This window comes from Oncorhynchus masou, chromosome 9 (assembly GCF_036934945.1).
Source record: "Oncorhynchus masou masou isolate Uvic2021 chromosome 9, UVic_Omas_1.1, whole genome shotgun sequence".
Classification (NCBI taxonomy): domain Eukaryota; kingdom Metazoa; phylum Chordata; class Actinopteri; order Salmoniformes; family Salmonidae; genus Oncorhynchus; species Oncorhynchus masou.
In genome coordinates, this window is record NC_088220.1 from 51,400,907 (window position 1) to 51,421,030 (window position 20,124).

General features: G+C 43.4%; 1 protein-coding gene across 2 annotated transcripts in view; it reads left to right on the forward strand.

The window, feature by feature from the left end:
- The first annotated feature begins 18,694 nt into the window (after positions 1 to 18,694).
- The window catches only part of LOC135546133 (latent-transforming growth factor beta-binding protein 4-like), a 44,940-nt gene continuing 43,510 nt past the window's right edge, over positions 18,695 to 20,124 (forward strand). For both annotated transcript variants that reach the window (XM_064974304.1, XM_064974305.1), the window contains exon 1: positions 18,695 to 19,445. In XM_064974304.1, the coding sequence (XP_064830376.1) occupies positions 19,160 to 19,445 (286 nt within the window). In that variant the 5' untranslated portion in view covers positions 18,695 to 19,159. The remainder of the gene's footprint in view (positions 19,446 to 20,124) is intronic.

Sequence of the window (20,124 nt, forward strand, 5' to 3'; positions counted from 1 at the left end):
CAGTTTGCAGATATAATATCTTACATTTTACCTTTTTAAACCTCAAATACACTACAATTTAAATTTCCCACTGGAAAATTCTCTGCAACAACAGATTGATCAAATGTAAAATAGGACACTTGTAGGCTTACAGGGTGTAGCAAAAAGTGTCCGGTATCGATGTGTTTCGATAGTTATAAAAGTTAATATGTCATGTGTTGATAGTGTTAAGCACCTCTGGTCTTAGAGAGCCTGTCTTAGGCTGCATCGACACAGGAAGACCAATTCTGATATTTTTTTCCACTAATTGGTCTTTTGACCAATCACATCAGCTCTGAAAAAGATCTGATGTGATTGGTCAAAAGACCAATTAGTGGGAGAAAAAAAAAACAGAATTGGGCTGCCTGTGTAAACACAGCCATAGAGGTCTGTGATGGTGGCAAAACCTGGATTTGACCCTGGACCAGCAAGCCTTTAGCTAAACCCCTGACAGGCCTGGGCCAATATTCTTAAAGTGTCTCAGAGTAAGAGTGCTGATCTATGATGTAGATACCCCCCTGTCCATATAATCAGGATCTAAAAGGCAGAACTGATTGTAGATCAGCAATGTAACTCTGAGACGGTGTATGAATACAGGCCCTGCTTTGTCTACACACCATGCTGTACACTGAGAAGAGGTCAGGACCTTTGAAGAAAGGAAGAGCTCCTATTCATGTTCGTCGCCAACATCTCTGTGGTGTTATCATTATAATTTACACCTCCATAAGCCTTGTTTACAGGGATTTGAACACCCAAAGGATTTAAAGGGCCAGTGTCATGTCAAAACAACCTGGCTCAGCATTTCTGCAAAGCACAGCTCTGCTCTCTGTCAGGAAGCCGACTCACTGTGGATCTCACACAGTCACACACGTTCATTCATGCACGCACACACACAGGCGCAAGCACACACAAAAATAAACACCCATACTTCCTTTCCCCCTCTGAGGTTTAGTGATGCAAGATAATAGCCACACTGAGAAGGAAACTCTGAATATAGGCCTAAATCTGCTTCCACTTCAATCAGATCAAGCGTTCACCGGCAATAGCCTACACCCACATAGCTGATGTTTTGTCATTGTCGGAGGTGGAACTGCATTGGAGCTGTTAAATCGGTGAGCAGCTGCTCTTCTGATCATTGTTCTGAAACAACACCTGTCTCACTCGCGTTACAAGTTCAGAACGAGAAAGTGTAGGCCTAGTCTATATAGAAATATGAGTCTCAAATTGAAAATCATGAAACTAAATAAGTAGAGTTTCTATGATCCTAATGGAGGTGTAGATACAACTCACATTCCAGTGTTCCATCTTGTAAACAAGACTGCATGGGATTTCTTTTAATGCGACTCAGTGCAGCCAATAGCAATGTCGGCATTAGGTATAACACCAGCAGCCGCTTGTGCATTTGACAGCCCTTACGCAGTTCCACCGTCAAAACCACCGCTATGCGGATGTCGGCTAAAGCCGATCTGATTTGAATAGAGCCCTTCATTAGATTCAGTCCACTGTGCACTTTGAGTCTCACTTCTGTTTGAGCACATTGTGCTAGCCTTCATGTGAAAAAATCCATGGAGAAAAAGTGTTTCCGTGCACAACTCCCGAAACAATGTCAGTAAGCGGTGCCCATCGCTATTCATGGAGGCGGCCAGGAGATTTGTGGTAAGCTGCTGGGTTTGGGATACGCTGTTGTTGTCTGTGGCCAATGGGCCATTACTGGAGCCCTCCAGGGGGTTCGGCCCTGGCACAATGACGCCCAGCCAGGGATGATGGGAGAAATCAAGAGCTAGGGGCCAGGGTTGGGGGCCTGGAGGAGCACGGAGCCCATAAACGTTGCATCGTGTATGCATGAATGCCCCCTCCCTGTATCCAGGACCATGGCTCTCTCCCTCCTCTCCCCTTTTCATTTCTTAGTTTATTTCAGGGGAGTGAAATCTTGACATTCACCATTGGTTGTTTTCCTTGTTAAGTTACAATGCACATTAAGCTGTTTGTCCTATTGAGATTGTGCTGAGGTTGTGCTGGTCAAACCAGTTATCCTCTTATGCTTGAGTTTCTGCTCTCTCAACCACAGTCCACTATTCTGGTTTAATGAACATTATCCTCCTCTCTCTCCCCTCACTTGAAGCAAGGTGCCTTCCACGCTGCCACAACGGAGCCGCGTGCAGGCAGCCCAACATCTGTGAATGTAGAACGGGCTTCTACGGGGCCCGCTGTGAGTTTGCAAGCGTGACCTATGGCCTCGTAGGCCTTCCCTGGGCCTTACTGCGCCCCACCAGCCCCATGGTCAGCACCACCACCTCAGGACTAAGCATCACCCTCCCACCTACCACTAGCCTCTCACCAACCATCACCCTCCCACCAACCACCGTCATCCCCACCACCACCACCTCAGTTTCCGCAGAGACCACAGCTGCATGGAGGACAGCGGGGACACCAGCCAACACCACCAACCCAGAGACCAAGAAATATTACGCTGTGCGCTGGCAACCTCTTACGTGAGTTTCTGACTTCTCTTTACTGTACACTGCCTTGATTTACTGCATCACCAGCTTGTGCCATTTAGTCCCTTCTCTACTCCTCCATTTCCTCCTCCTCTCAGTTTGCTGGCTTTGAAGTGCCAGTCTCCAGGCAAAGGCCTGGGTTAGCCCAGCATGTGGGCCACAGGTGCAGTGTGTCTGTGGCGCTTAGTGTGGTCCACCTGATGCAGTGCAGGTGTTAGAATCAGGGCACCTTTCCAATTTTTTTTATTTAAATTTAAACATTATTTAACCAGGTAGGCAAGTTGAGAACAAGTTCTCATTTACAATTGCGACCTGGCCAAGATAAAGCAAAGCAGTTCGACACATACAAGAACACAGAGTTACACTCGGAGTAAAACAAACATACAGTCAATAATACAGTAGAAAAATAAGTCTATATACAATATGAGCAAATGAGGTGAGATAAGAGAGGTAAAGGCAAAAAAAAGGCCATGGTGGCGAAGTAAATACAATATAGCAAGTAAAACACTGGAATGGTAGATTTGCAGTGGAATAATGTGCAAGGTAGAGATAGAAATAATGGGGTGCAAAGGAGAAAAATAAATAAATACAGTAGGGGGAGAGGTAGTTGTTTGGGCAAAATTATAGATGGGCAATGTCCAGGTGCAGTAATCCGTGAGCTGCTCTGACAGCTGGTGCTTAAAGCTAGTGAGGGAGATAAGTGTCTCCAGTTTAAGAGATTTTTGTAGTTCGTTCTAGTCATTGGCAGCAGAGAACTGGAAGGAGAGGCGGCCAAAGGAAGAATTAGTTTTGGGGGTGACCAGAGAGATACTGTATACCTGCTGGAGCGTATGCTACAGGTGGGTGCTGCTATGGTGACCAACGAGCTGAGATAAGGGGGGACTTTACCTAGCAGGGTCCTGTAGATGACCTGGAGCCAGTGGGTTTGGCGACGTGTATGAAGCGAGGGCCAGCCAACGAGAGCGTACAGGTCGCAGTGGTGGGTAGTATATGGGGCTTTGGTGACAAAACGGATGGCACTGTGATAGACTGCATCCAATTTATTGAGTAGGGTATTTTGTAAATGACATCGCCGAAGTCCAGGATCGATAGGATGGTCAGTTTTACGAGGGTATGTTTGGCAGCATGAGTGAAGGATGCTTTGTTGCGAAATAGAAAGCCAATTCTAGATTTAACTTTGGATTGGAGATGTTTGATGTGAGTCTGGAAGGAGAGTTTACAGTCTAACCAGACACCTATGTATTTGTAGTTGTCCACGTATTCTAAGTCAGAACCATCCAGAGTAGTGATGTTGGATGGGTGGGCAGGTGCACGCAGCGATCGGTTGAAGAGTGGCACCTTCCCAAATGATTGAGAGGGTTGGCTCAGTGCCAGCCCAGGGGTTTATATAGAGTACAGTTAAGCAATAAGGCACGAGGGGGTGTGGTATATGGCCAATATACCACGGATAAGGGCTGTTCTTACTCTCGACACATCGGAGTGCCTGGACACAGCCCGTAGCCGTGGTATATTGGCCATATACCACAAACCCCTGAGGTGCCTTATTGCTATTATAAACTGGTTACTATAGTAATTAGAGCAGTACAAATAAATGTCATAGCCATTGTATACAGTCTCATATACCACGGCTGTCAGCCAATCAGCATTCAGGGCTGGAACCACCCAGTTTATAATATGAAATATAAGTTGAGAAAAATATGAAGACTTTTGTGCTGTCGACCAGATCACATTTTATTCATCATAAATATTTATTTTGGCAGCTAATTGAAACTTTAGTTAACAAATAAATAGCCCACACTTAATCCAGTGGCGACAATATTTTGTCGCCTCAACTGATAGAAAGGTAACCCTTAAGTTTGCGGAATGGGAAAGCAGCCTTCCATTACAATTAACAGGTGTAGTTACCCATGATAGTCAGCAGGTGGAACTGTTCTCCAAATAAAATCTACTGTAAATCATAGTGGAACTAATACTGTAATACTGTGTGTGTGTGTGTGTGTGTGTGTGTGTGTGTGTGTGTGTGTGTGTGTGTGTGTGTGTGTGTGTGTGTGTGTGTGTGTGTGTGTGTGTGTGTGTGTTCTTGTTCATAGTAAAGAGATTTGGTTTCTACAAACGTTAATTATGCAGACAAAGGTCAAAATGAGTGATGGAAAGACACCAAACAGCCCTTGAAGGCATGCAGTAGGATTGCCTATGAAAGAAATACATCTTTATGCTCTGAAATGAAAAATAAAGCTTTTAGTCTCCATAAGTCTTTTGCCCAAATTAGAAAGTCATTGGTGGATGACTGCTGTTGGAAACTTTAATGTTCGTCATTCATATAATAGTTCAGGGGTTCTTCAACTTTTTCAGCCTGGGACTCAAATGAAAAAAAAATCTGTGTTTTCCTGGGACCCATGCTCATGAAAACATGCCACCTTTTTTTTTTAGTGGCCCCTCTTGCCAGCATTTTGCGATGGGAAGTAGAGACAATATTGCAGTTTTAAAGCAAGTTCCATGAAATACTACAGATCCTTCCATGGGGCAGTAAGAAATCTTTGCATATTTAATGCTAATTTCCTACAATTCAAATTGTACACATTTATGCCATGTTAATATGATATGAGTGAAAGTGACTAACACAATCTATGGCTATACTAACTTAACATTCTAAATAAACATTGTTAGCTTACAACGCTAATTGGAGTGACTGTCTGTGACTGGCACAACCAAATGTCCGAAATTACACCTTGTGTATTCTAATATTCTAACTCTCAAAAGTAATTTACACTTGACGTGTCACGACCCACTTTGGGTTCATGTGCCTCGTCAGAGTCGTCTTGTAGCATTGTTGAAGTTGGTTAAAAAGACATCAATTCCCATGTTATTTAATGTATACAATACTGCAATTTTAGTTATTTCACGTGTACACCATATTGCCTTGTGTAGTGATTCAATTACTGCACTGAGGCCAGTCACTTGAAGTCAGATTTGTATATATTTGAGGAGCATTGTCTAGCTGTGTACAGGCTACAATACCAGTCAAACGTTTGGACACACCTATTCATTCCAGGGTTTTTCTTTATTTTTACTATTTTCTACATTGTAGAATAATAGTGAAGACATCAAAACTATGAAATAACACATATGGAATCATGTAGTGTTAAACAAATCAAAATATATGTTATGTTTGAGATTCTTCAAAAGGAGCCACCCTTTGCCTTGATGACAGCTTTGCACACGCTTGGCATTCTCTCAACCAGCTGTTTTCCAACAGTCTTGAAGGAGTTCCCACTAATGCAGAGCATTTGTTGGCTGCTTTTCCTTCACTCTGCGGTCCAACTCATCCCAAACCATCTCAATTTGGTTGAGGTCAGGGGATTGTGGAGGCCAGGTCATCTGATGCAGCACTCCATCACTCTCCTTGGTCAAATAGCCCTTACGCAACCTGGAGGTGTGTTTTGGGTCATTGTCCTGTTGAAAATAATTATTTGTCCCACTAAGAGCAAACCAGATCGCTTCTGTCTGTGTGGCGTGTTCGCTGCAGAATTCTGTGGTAGCCATGCTGGTTTAGTGTGCCTTGAATTCTAAATAAATCACTGACAGTGTCACCAGAAAAGCACCATTACATTTACATTTAAGTCATTTAGCAGACGCTCTTATCCAGAGCGACTTACAAATTGGTGAATTCACCTTCTGACATCAGTGGAACAGCCACTTTACAATAGTGTCATACCTCCTCCTCCATGCTTCACATTGGGAACCACACATGCGGAGATCATCCGTTCACCTACTCTGCATCTCACAAAGACACTGCGATTGGAACCAAAAATCTCAAATTTGGACTAAGGACAGATTTCCACCAGTCTAATGTCCATTGATCGTGTTTCTTGGCCCAAGCAAGTCTTCTCTTATTATTGATGTCCTTTACTAATGGTTTCTTTGCAAAAATTCAACCATGAAGGCCTGATTCACACAACCTCCTCTGAACAGTTGATGTTGAGATGTGTCTGTTACTTGAACTCTGAAGCATTTATTTGGGCTGCGGTCTGAGGTGCAGTTAACTCTAAATGAACTCATCCTCTGCAGCAGAGGTAACTCTGGGTCTTCCTTTCCTGTGGTGGTCCTCATGAGAGCCAGTTTCATCATAGCGCTTGATGGCTTTTGCGACTGCACTTGAATAAACTTTCAAAGTTCTTGAAATGTTCCCGCATTGACTGACCTTCATGTCTTAAAGCAATGATGGACTGACGTTTCTCTTTGCTTATTTGAGCTGTTCTTGCCCTAATATGGACTTGATCTTTTACCACCCCTACCTTATCACAACACAACACTGATTGCCTCAGAGAAGGAAAGAAATTCCACAAATCAACTTTTAACAAGGCACACCTGTTAATTGAAATGCATTCCAGGTGACTACCTCATGAAGCTGGTTGAGAAAATGCCAAGAGCGTGCGAAAGTTGGCATCAAGTCGAAGTGTGGCTACTTTGAAGAATCTCAAATATAAAAAAAACATTTTGATTTGTTTCACACTTTTTTGCTTACTAAATGTTTCCATATGTTATTTCATAGTTTTAATGTATTCCCTATCATTATACAATGTAGAAAATAGTAAAAATAAACTAAATCACTTGAATGAGTAGGTGTGTCCAAACTTTTGACTGGTATTATATGTCTCCAATTAGGACTAATGAGGAAAACAGAGTTTCCCTTTACAACCCCCAGCATCCACTGCTACTCAGTCACAAAAGCAGCAAAAACACTGTCTGCAAAATAGATATCCACTGGCCTGAGGCCTCCAGCTCTGTGGGAATTTGGACCGAATTACCATAATCGTTTCTGATGATGTGTATAGTGAAATTGTATTGTTTCAGTCGCGACCTCAACATAGTTTTTTGATACCAAGGCTATTGACATTTACAACATAACAAATGTCTTCTTGATTACTACTTGATTTTGTGTCTTGTATTGTCGTGGCAAACCAACTTGCTGTTCTAGCCAAAGGTAGAGCATCACCACCCTATGTCACCTGCATCACTACAAACAAAGCAATCTTTCAAAGGATTTAAGGGAGCTTTCTTTGATTTGTACAATGAAATCATGTCTTCTTCAGATTAAAAAACACACCGTGGAGAAGTTAAACCCAGGAGTGATTTAATGCATCTTGGAAAGGATGGAGCGTCTTCTCTCGTCTTTGGCTCTGCTTCTCGTCTCATTCCTGAGTTCACATTTCACTAACCCAGCTTCCTCATCCATGTAAACAGTTTGATCTCTGCAGGCCTCGACACCACAGTATGTTGGATTTAAACTAATCACACCTCTCTGGTTTTGTCCCAAATGGCACCATATTCCACATGTAGTGCACTACTTTTGACGCCCCCTGGTAAACAGTAGTGCACTACATAGGGAATAGGGTGACGTTTGGGACACGACCCATGTGGGGAGTTAATCCACTGCTTTGACTCAAACCATGGAATGGGAGCATGTTTGTGTTTACTGTGAACCAAAGCCAAAGCTGTATTAGAGGTCGACCGATTATGATTTTTCAACGCCGATACCGATTATTGGAGGACCAAAAAAATGCCGATACTGATTAATCGGCCATTTTATTTTATTTATTTATTTGTTATAATGACAATTACAACAATACTGAATGAACACTTATTTTAACTTAATATAATACATCAATAAAATCAATTTAGTCTCAAATAAATAATGAAACATGTTCAATTTGGTTTAAATAATGCAAAAACAAAGTGTTGGAGAAGTAAAAGTGCAATATGTGCCATGTAAAAAAGCTAACGTTTGAGTTCTTTGCTCAGAACATGAGAACATATGAAAGTTGAGACTTCAATATTCCAAGGTAAGAGGTTTTAGTTTGTAGTTAATATAGTATTTATAGGACTATTTCTCTCTATACCATTTGTATTTCATATACCTTTTACTATTGGATGTTCTTATAGGCACTATAGTATTGCCGGTGTTACAGTATAGCTTCCGTCCCTCTCCTCGCTCCTACCTGGGCTCGAACCAGGAATACATCGACAACAGGCACACTCGAAGCAGCGTTACCCAATCCTCCTAAAATAGCCGCGACCCTTGCTGAGCAAGGGGAATAACTACTCCAAGTCTCAGAGCGAGTGAAGTTTGAAACGCTATTAGCGCACACCCAGCTAACTAGCTATCCATTTCACATCTGTTACACCAGCCATTAGGCTGATAGGCTTGAAGTCATAAACAGCGCTGTGCTTGCGAAGAGCTGATGGCAAAACGCATGAAAGTGCTGTTTGAATGAATGCTTATGAGCCTGCTGCTGCCTACCATCGCTCAGTCAGACTGCTCTATTAAATCATAGACTTAATTATAACATAATAACACACAGAAATACGAGCTTTTGGTCATTAATATGGTCAAATCCGGAAACTATAATTTCGAAAACAAAATTTTTATTATTTCAGTGAAATACGGAACCGTTCAGTATTTTATCTAATGGGTGGCATCCCTAAGTCTAAATATTCTTGTTACATTGCACAACCTTCAATGTTATGTCATAATTACGTAAAATTCTGGCAAATTAGTTCGCAATTAACCAGGCTGCCCAAACTGTTGCATATACCCTGACTCTGCGTGCAATGAGCGCAAGAGAAATGACACAATTTCACCTGGTTAATATTGCCTGCTAACCTGGATTTATTTTAGCTAAATATGCAGGTTTAAAAATATATACTTCCGTGTATTGATTTTAAGATATTATTGGCATTGGTGTTTATGGTTAGGTACAGTCGTCCAACGATTGTGCTTTTTTCGCAAATGCGCTTTTGTTAAATCATCCCCCAGCATTGCATCGATTATATGTAACGCTAGATAAACTAGTAATATCATCAACTATGTGTAGTTATAACTAATGATTATGATTGATTGATTGTTTTTTATGAGATAACTTTAATGCTAGCTAACAACTTACCTTGGTTTACTGCATTACTATGGCCATTCCATAGGATTACAGGCAATCTGCAAGACTGTGCTGCTGTAGGTCAGATTGATGGAATAGGTACAACCACTGACCATCCATCTCTGCTGTTTTCTGTCCAGTCTAAGTGAAATGCCTCAGACCACCAGGCCGGCTCCCTGCTCCCTGTCATCACACACACACACACACACACACACACACACACACACACACACACACACACACACACACACACACACACACACACACACACACACACACACACACACATGTCTGGTTCTGAGACAGTTAGACATAAGCTCTATTTGTTCTTAGTGTATGACCCCAGTGCCTCTTCATAGTTTGACTTTTCCTTATCTCTATTCTCTTGGCTTTTAATCATTCTGCCCAGCAACAACACCCAGGGATTAGGATATTAGAACGAATTTTAGCGACTTGTCCAAATAGTTTCATAATGTTTTTAGGTAAAACTAATTCCCTGTCCAAAGCTTTTAAACCTCTTTTGGTAGCAAGTTGCTCCTGCTTGGTTTCAAGTTACTCAGAGTTGATTTAGGCAACCTTTTTGGAACACGCTAAAAGGGGTCCTATTCCAACTATTCTCATTGTTTTGCGTTCAACGATGCTAATGCTAAACTGTAACTAAGTAAATATCTTGGGTTACTGATTCACTAGATCCATGGTACTCAACAGGTATCCATAAGAAAGTAAATGTAGTATGTAATGTAGGTAAATACTCCTAACACACCCATGCAGTTTGGTACTAGTGGCTCGGCCACAGGTAGACTCTGTAAGATCACTCTGTCTGCAGGCACAGTGCACTCAGAATTCCACAGAATGACATAGGCATCTGAAACGAGGCAGAACCGCTGTCTGTCTGAGAAAACAGTGCTGTAATCTGGGAACGGCATCCCACGGACGGAAGTCTGCCTACACAGAGAGGGCTATGACACGTCGGAGCGTTTTCAACTAGGCAGAACGGAGCTGTATGTGTGAAATCAGTGCGGTAATCTAGGAGTGCCATCTTGCAGTGTTGACCTGGTTGCAGTGCACTGACTTCAGCCGGGGAAGGAAGAGGGTCGATCCTAGATAAACAGCATAGATAAACAGCATACACACAATAGAGTATTGAAATGCCAGCACATTGCAGCTGGCACAGTAGGCTGACTTCCACCTCATGGATTAGTGAAACACTAAATGTCAACATGCTTTTCACCCCACTGTTGATCTATGTGTTGAGAGATTAGACTTTACAAAAAAACTTTCAACATAATTGAACCACATCCTATCTAGATGTAAAGCTCATTCCTAGAGGTTTTCCACAGTGGTGACACACAGTTTTAAATACCAAAACAAACTCTGAACCAACTATATTAATTTGAGCATAGGTCAAAACACACATGAAACATTCATGGGCATTTAGCTAGCTTGCTGTTGTTAAGTAAACAGTGATCGCATTAAAACATAGGGATTTTGGCAGTCTTTATTAAGGACTACGGGAGGTTCGTGTACAGTACTGTCTTGGTATGGTGGAGCCTGTAACAGACTGTCATCCCAATGCTGATTTCTCAAGCTTGAATGAACTGGCCTCCCATTTGTTTGATTTTGCATTCACCACACTCCTCACTGTAATGAAGAACACTGGCTTTATCCCTTCTCCCAATATGTACCTCCACTGAATCTGTTTGATGTTGGATGTTTGTTTCAAGGTCTGTCCCCCTCCCCCCACAAGTTATTGTCAGTCAAGTGAAGGTCAGGACTACATGTTCAGCTGGGGAATATCAAAATGATGATCACCAAAACATATCCAACTTCAAGGTTTAAGTGTCTCTCAACTACTGAGAGATTCATACATGGCTAACCAAACCAGCTCCGTGCTTGCGCCATAGTGCGCATGTTGATTTTGTTTATGTCTACCAGATGCGTTCATGACACGCAGTTTCAAAATACCAAAACCAACTCTGAACCAACTATATTAATTTGAGCACAGGTCAAATCACACATGAAACATTCATGGACATTTAGCTAGCTTGCTGTTGCTAGCTAATTTGTCCTGGGAGATTAACATTGGGTTGTTATTTTACCTGAAATCCATATGGTCCTTTGTAGAATTCGAACCCATTTTTAGTCACACAAAATCATGTGTCCTCAACTCCGACAATTAATCTACAGATAAAATGGGAAACATGGTTTGTTTTTAGGTCGTTTTCTTTGATTCATCTTTCCTCATTTATTCTTCTTGTGTGAATTTGATATGGTGTTTGGTAACCAACTTTAAGGTGCATTACCGCCACCCGGGAGTGTGGACCTCGTTCACCATACAATCACCCACATGCAGTTTGGATGACATGGTTGAATAACATGTATGTGTAAACTATTCCTTAGATGTTTTTCAATACATTTTAATATTTGTGGCTACTTTTTAAGTAAATACCTGCAGTCAACTTGTGCAATATGTTAGGAGATGAAGCAGATTGCATTCTTCATTTCACCTGTCACATTATTTTACAATTGAGGCTTAGTGAAGTTCCCCAGATCGGTTGAGATAGCTGTGTGTTTGGTTTAACTTGCTCGTTAGCTAAGTAAGTGGCTAAATTAGTATGGAGACAGGGGATGAAATAGTGTTAGCTTTCTGCCGTGTTTGAGAAGTCAAAGCTCTTTGTCGGAGTTATCGGTATAACTGCCACTGCTATATTGATTTCCTTGAGGGTTTTTTCTCTCCTTCTTCGCCCCTCATTCTGCTCCTCCCCCTATTCTCTGAGCAGAGCAGGCCGGTAGATCATTGCCCTAGCGACTCCAGACTCCACACAGACACAGCTTGTACACATGCTGCTCCAGAGCAAGTGTTGTTCCTTCAAACAAGCATGCTTCAAAACTTTGTTCATTTGCACAATGTCTCTCTTTCACATTTGCTTCAAAATGTCCAAACTCAACAAAACATGACATTTGGTAGCTACTACCTATATATGTATAACTTTATGAGCTGGATTTCCTGTCTTTGCAATTAGTTTATTTTCGTTAGCATATTTAGCTAGCAGCCTCTATGGAAATTCGCTATTACTTGTGCTAATTTTGTTAGCATTCTGGTAATAGACACATTTTGTGCTTTTAGTGCCCCCTTGTGTACTAAACCGCAAATACCGTAAATCCCGGGATGTGAGAAGGACGGTATGACGATATAAACATCTAGATACAGCCCAACACTAGTAGAGAGTGAGCCAAATATATCATTTTTAATAATGACTAATTTGATATAGTGCCTCTCTCAAATAACAACCGCCCATGATTGCTCTTCTTTTACACAGGCTTTCCATGACCTAAAACTATCTTTCAAACATCCATCTCCTGCTTTAGTGCAGTAAAACACTATTTAAGGTGAATGTTTTTATGTTTGTGTTATAGTCTACAGTACGTCAGACACATTGCTCTCATGGCTCACTTGAGGCCCACTCGTCCAGTGTGAAAAGTATGAAGTCTGAGCAGACTTTTGGGGTGTGTTAGAAAAACAACTGCAGAGAAATACAAATAAAAACATCTAGGTTGCTGGCTTACAAGGCGTACTAAAATGGTATTACTGTATGATTGAGTGGAAATATGGTGGGTGTGTGTACTCTATTGAGGGTGCCGCAGGTACACTCGAATGCACTGTAAATACATGCTAGAAGGTTTACTTGGGCAATATCAAAAAAGTAATCCAGACCCTGCTTACAAAATTGGCTAAGCTCCTGCCCCTTTTTTTTCCGTGTTTTATCCATTTGCCATGGAAACCGTGAATTGCCAAACAACCGTGGGCCAAGAAGACCTTAGGGCTTGAGAAAGACATGGAGTCTGGCCGATAAGTCCCCGGCCTAGTCAGTGTGTCTGCCCCAACAAGCTGATAAACTGATAACTCTGTATAAAAAAAACATGGATGAACATGTCATGGGTTTTCTTTCATTTCTTGGCAGATGCTGTAGGAGAGTTGGTGCTGATCAAATAAGTCTCTAATTGAATTAACTAGCTATAGTTGCTTGCATAATACACTACAATAGTGTGTCTGTACCCCCATGTAAACAATACAGTGAGTAAATCTTTAGGCCAGGGAGTTTATCTAGCTGCCAATCTAGTGTTCTAAATTGCTGTCGGTAGTAACAGACGCACGGCAATGAGTTATACTATACACACTCTTAGTTACCGTACTTGTTGACATTCTGTCTGTTGTCTCTCCTGCCCAGTCTGAAGGAGGCCCAGTCTGTTGACTGTCTGTAGTCGCCCCTGTCCAAACTGAAGGAGGCCCAGTCTGTTGACTGTCTGTAGTCGCCCCTGTCCAAACTGAAGGAGGCCCAGTCTGTTGACTGTCTGTAGTCGCCCCTGTCCAAACTGAAGGAGGCCCAGTCTGTTGACTGTCTGTAGTCGCCCCTGTCCAAACTGAAGGAGGCCCAGTCTGTTGACTGTCTGTAGTCGCCCCTGTCCAAACTGAAGGAGGCCCAGTCTGTTGACTGTCTGTAGTCGCCCCTGTCCAAACTGAAGGAGGCCCAGTCTGTTGACTGTCTGTAGTCGCCCCTGTCCAAACTGAAGGAGGCCCAGTCTGTTGACTGTCTGTAGTCGCCCCTGTCCAAACTGAAGGAGGCCCAGTCTGTTGACTGTCTGTAGTCGCCCCTGTCCAAACTGAAGGAGGCCCAGTCTGTTGACTGTCTGTAGTCGCCCCTGTCCAAACTGAAGGAGGCCCAGTCTGTTGACTGTCTGTAGTCGCCCCTGTCCAAACTGAAGGAGGCCCAGTCTGTTGACTGTCTGTAGTCGCCCCTGTCCAAACTGAAGGAGGCCCAGTCTGTTGACTGTCTGTAGTCGCCCCTGTCCAAACTGAAGGAGGCCCAGTCTGTTGACTGTCTGTAGTCGCCCTGTCCAAACTGAAGGAGGCCCAGTCTGTTGACTGTCTGTAGTCGCCCCTGTCCAGTCTGAAGGAGGCCCAGTCTGTTGACTGTCTGTAGTCGCCCCTATCCAAACTGAAGGAGGCCCAGTCTGTTGACTGTCTGTAGTCGCCCCTGTCCAAACTGAAGGAGGCCCAGTCTGTTGACTGTCTGTAGTCGCCCCTGTCCAAACTGAAGGAGGCCCAGTCTGTTGACTGTCTGTAGTCGCCCCTGTCCAAACTGAAGGAGGCCCAGTCTGTTGAGTGTCTGTTGACTGTGTGTTGTGTCTCCGTTCAGTCTGCAGGAGGCCCAGTTACTACTACTAAATAAGGCATTGGCCCGTGGCGGTCGAGGCGACAAGATGACCACCATCCTGATGAAACACATCGAGACAGAGAGGAAGAAGCTCCAATCAGCCTCACAGTCAGACCTACAGGACACCCAGACCACAAGTGTCAAGAGCTTCCACACCCAGAAGGGCCAGTACACTGTCCACGCGAGCCTACCTGCAGGTGAGTACAGACAGGCCATTCATTTAGACACTCAGCCTCTCTTACTTTGACTACACTATGTGCTGAAAGCATAGGTTGTTGTGATGAGTAATATTATACTTGTCATGGCAGCAAATGATTAGTTATCATATTGTGTTAGGTTCTTGCTTGTTGTGATTAACAGGGTGTTGATGTTGAATGCCTTGCTCCCAATGGACTGGTGGTGACAAAGTAATGTGTTTAGAATGGATATCGTGTGGGTACATCCATGAACATAGCATGGAATTTGCCACAAAAACTTTCCACATCAAAAATAAAACACCCTGACTTTATTTGAATGATTTAACCCATGTCCTAGTTGTTTACACTTTAGGAATAAGATAAGGTTATCGGTCAGACCGGTACGTACCCTCAAAACCCATTGTGACCAATTCCTGACATTGTTTTTCTTGGCAAACTGGCATAGGTACAGTAATGGCCCAGATGATGGACAATGTTTAACTAATGGGAACCCCCAAATCTCCTGCCAAAATGACCTCATGGCATGTGGAAACCAATCTAATCGAAAGGGTTAAACTGGTATATTTTTTACGAGGGTGGACATAATCTCCCACAATGAGATTCCAGTCCCTTTAGCTCAGATTTTAACTCCATAGTAGCAGAATCTAATAGGAGTAAATGACCTGTTTGCAACTGGCATTAGTTGGCCTGCCATAATATGGCAAACCATATTTTAGTTTATGTACTGTATGTATTGCAAGTTCTCTGGTGTGGTATTCATTTTTAGCTGCGACACATAGCTCTGACAACTTTACACTACTGACTTGTAGGGTAGTGTAATGGTTAGGCCTATCACTCAGCGCTATTCAAGACATGATCTCATAGCAAAATAGCACATTAGTTGCACTTACCCAACACCACAAGCAAGAGCACTATATTTCTCTCAGCAACCTGGTTTGCCTAACAGTGTAAGGCCCATTCTAAGTATTGTACAGCTGTATCTACATACCACTGCTGTGCTCTCTTTAAATATCCAAATGTTGAAAGTCACTCGAACAGAGCATGTTGTCTCGCATGGAGAGAGAGTATGACTCTATAATGCTTGATTTTCCCCTCAAAACCCAATTTAAATATCTGCTATAAAGCTTTAATCCAAGTTTCCAAATCAGAGAGGTATGGGTCAGGTTTGTTATTTTTTTTTTTTTTTTTTTCTAGAAGTGAGAAAGTGCTCAACATTTTCAAGGCAATCTGTCAACATTCCACAAGGGCTGATGGTCCTAGTTTTTTTGTGTCCCATGGCCTCTTTAAGTACGCAAGTGCTTGGATGTTTTTTTTTCTTCCTGCAAATGTTTGTGTAAAGAGGTCCTTCTCTAAATTCCTCCATCGGTTTAATCGTCCCGGGAGTCAGAGAGGGCTTCTCCTCTTTTGAGTGGCAAGCAGGAGCATTGTAGATGAACAGTTGCTGTGTATGAATAAAGTCTTTGTTAACACAAGATAAATACTTCATTTTCCCTCCCTTTGCAATCCCCTATGGGCTAAGATTTGACAGGGCCATTGACCACTTAAGTGATCATTATACTGTCATTTCCGTTTTCACACCTGTCAATCACACACCTGTAATCTCACTAAAGAAATGTCATTTTAAAACCAACAAAGAGTTAGCACACCCCGTTTAAGGGTCATAAACCAAAGTCTGCTATGTAATGTGGGGAGTTATTTCCAATCGTTCAATCTCTTCGTAATGTTGATCTGCTGATTTGCCTTGGACAAGGCTGGAGAAAAACCCTGCGAACATAAAGGCCATCATGCAGACGTATACACACTCATCTTCCATGAAGATAAACAACACACACACACAGTTCCATTCTTGGTCCTTTACAGAGCCACTAGACTGATTGATAGTATTTTGGTAGCTGTTGCTTCCATGTGTGAAGGGGCAATCTGTTGTACATGGAGCAGAGCTTCCTGTTTGTAATTGGAATAGTACTCCTATCTGGGGAACATGTGGTTGTGTGTGTGAGGAGGACTGGTCTGGACAACTGGCAGAGGGATTGAGTGCACTGAGACAGAGACCCAGGCTGCACTAAATGTCCTGCACCTGCAGGACCTAAACATAAAGGACTTGCTTCCTCCAAGGTGAAACTTCACGTTCGGATTCATATGATTTACTGGCTAACTAACAGCAATTTACCATAGCTAATAATCCCCAACCTTGGAGCATTTTATGGCAGTATTTGAAAGTTTATAAGTGAATGCTAATTGGACTACAGTTTTTACATTGACTAATATCCCTCATAAAACACTTAAAAAGGAGGCATAATAACCTGAACTGTGACCTCTTTGACCCATACAAGAAAACATTGTGAACAACACCTGTCCTGAGCAGACACCAATACCTCCTTCTCCCCCAGCAAGACAGAAACCCACAGTCCAGACCCAGATGGCTCGTCCCAGCGGTAGCATGGTCATTTACTGTGTGTCCTAGCCTACGCCAAGGCCCTCCCCTCTCTCTCTCTTTCTGGCAGTGTATCCCAACTCCCAGCCTCCCAGTCCTGGCCCATAATGACTCACTTCTCTGGGCCAGGCCAGGTTGAGCTACAGGTGCGGGTCAGACGAGCGGTGCAGTGCCAAAGGGCTGTTACACAAACAGAGGGGGCAGGGAGACTGGCTCCTCAGGTGGTTCAGACACTCCATATAAGGGATGACCACTGAGCAACGTACCAGTGTACCTGTGGTTCCTTTCAGAACCCAGGAGGAGCTGTTACAGAACCTAGCTCTCTCTAAGTCCTAGCTTGGTCCGTTCCAATGACCTGTATTAGGTCATTCTCCCTAATTTGTTGATGACCCATAAGCTTCAAGTAAAACATCATTCTCTCAGCACTTAACCTCACCTAGCCTTTGATGTGATCTAGGGTCTTGGTGAAGTTGGCTAGCGTGTGCCTCGCTTCGCTGTCCTCCCATTCCTGTCTTCCAGGTTTTATACTGGTGAAACTGTATATATTGCTGTAATGGGGCACCTGTGTTTGAGCCCAGTCCAACGCAGCTGTTTGTCTTCCAAACTGGACAAGGCATTTCTGCTCAGCTTTGTTTAAGGATTCATTATTAGTGAATATAAAGAACAAGTCATGTTGGTAAAGCTAACGACCATACAGTTTTAGCTCATAACTTGAGCATTACAATGAATCTCTTTGTAAATTGTTTTTCTATATTTTCCATTCTTTACCATTCCTTTCCGAGCAAAATAATTGAGGTGTTTCCATCAACCTCCTTTTTTTCCGAATCGGGTTGGGATGTTTCTGGGGGTTTATATCCATGAATGACCATAAAAGTATTTTGTTAAACATTTGACTCCTATAGTTTTCTCATGTGATGTTTTAGTTTAGTGAAAGTGATGTGATTTGACCCTAGTGGGCCTACAGGTCCAAGTAAGACTGATGTGAGCCAGTGCAACGTGGATCCAGCTCGTTTCTTTCCCCTGTTGCTCAGGAATGAGCTGGCTCGGTAAGGCAACAGGTTTAATGCACATTGTGTATGTCACGGAGGAGCCTGTGGGGCTTGTGAAATGACATCTCTAAAAATGCGTAGTGAAAGGAAAATACCCCCCCCCTTTCCCGCTCCCTTATGAGCAGAACGAGAGAGAGAGAGAAAGATGACTTCACCACCACAGTTTACAACGCCAGCGAGGACCTGAAACTCAAACCTTGCATCACCCACCCAACTCCCTCCTTGTGGTCTCTTCCTCAGATGACAAAATGGTCCATGTTATGAAACTAGAGGGGGGAGGGGGGAGTACAAGGAAAAGGGGGGGGGAACAAAACAGATTACAGTTACAGCATAACGGCAGGGTACAGAGAGAGGGTCAGGGGCCGCAGTGAAAAGTTCCCAGTACAGGGGGATGGATTGGATCCCTTATAAACATTGTGTTTGGAGGCTCGCCCAGAGCATTCTCGCTATACTGCTTCCAATTAAGTGGACAGGCACTCTCTCTTAAGATTTTTTTTTTTATGTAGCACTCACACACACGGGTGCTTCCCTCCTCAAAGTTCATAATTTCTTTGGTTGGTGTGTTTAGGGAAAAAAGAAGGGAAGCGTTGGGTCTGTTTTTCTTTTTTTTTCTTCTCTCTTCCTTCCCCTCCTCGTCCTGCGCTAGTTGCGAGAGAGTGAGAGAGAGAGTGTGTGATTGAAAGAAGCGTAAGAGTAAGCGTGGAATTCCCTGGTCTTCCCCTCACATCTCTTCCTGCCGGGCACGGCAGCTCTTCTCGTGGATCTCTGTGGTGTCTCTTCTCCGTGGGATGCATCGTCAGTAAACGGACGGCACCATGCTCCAGCTCAGACCCAGACTCAGGCTCCTACCGCTGCTCTACCTCTGTTTCGTCTTCTTCCCCCTTCCAGCCAGCAACCAGACCGCCGGCCACCGAGGAGGAACGGCAGCAGGGGCAGGAAGGAGAGGAGCTGAGCGCATCAAGGTGCTCTTCACCCCGACCATCTGCAAGGTGCGCTGCACCCAGGGACGCTGCACCAACTTCTGCGAGCAGGGCAATGTGACCACCCTCTACAACAGTGAACAGGGGGGCCGGGCTGCGCTGGGACCAGGCTTCAGAGTCTGTAAGTTATCTCACTTGTTATCTCTGTTTACCATCTCTCTCTGTAAGCATGTAGTATACTGTATTCTCTCCTAGCCATAAGTAGCCAGAGGACTCAACTCGGGCTTCATTTGCCCCACTGAGACCTCCCACTCCTGGGTCCAGACAGAGTGACATTATGGGTAAGCCACTGGGAATGAGGAGCTGGAGGTATGGTTGTAGCATCACTGTGATTTTAGGTCAGTGGTGGAGACAGGTTTGGGAGAATGGTAAAGGGCTAGACCTTAAATGTGGGCAGGTTGGAGGGATGAGAGAGTAGCCCCTTGGCTCTGCTGGCCTCCTTTACAGGTATTCACACCGTCTTGAGAGGCGGCCATTCAGACGTGCACATATTTACCCAGGCTCAGAGCAACTGCGTTGGGACCATGCTTACATGAGATCCACTTCAAATAGTGTACGCGTGTGCATGTGTGTGTGTGTGTGAGAGAGAGAGAGGGATAGACAAAAACAGAAATATTGTCTCCCTTCCAGCACCTTGAGGAATGTATGACCAAACATCAAGGTTAATGTACTCTTTGATGGATCCCATTCTACATGCCAGGGCATCTCTATCTCCTCTCAGACTGTGTGTGTAATGTGTGATCTTATGACAGTGAATCATTTGTTCTTTGGATGTTCTTTCTGTCTGTTGCCATATTGAT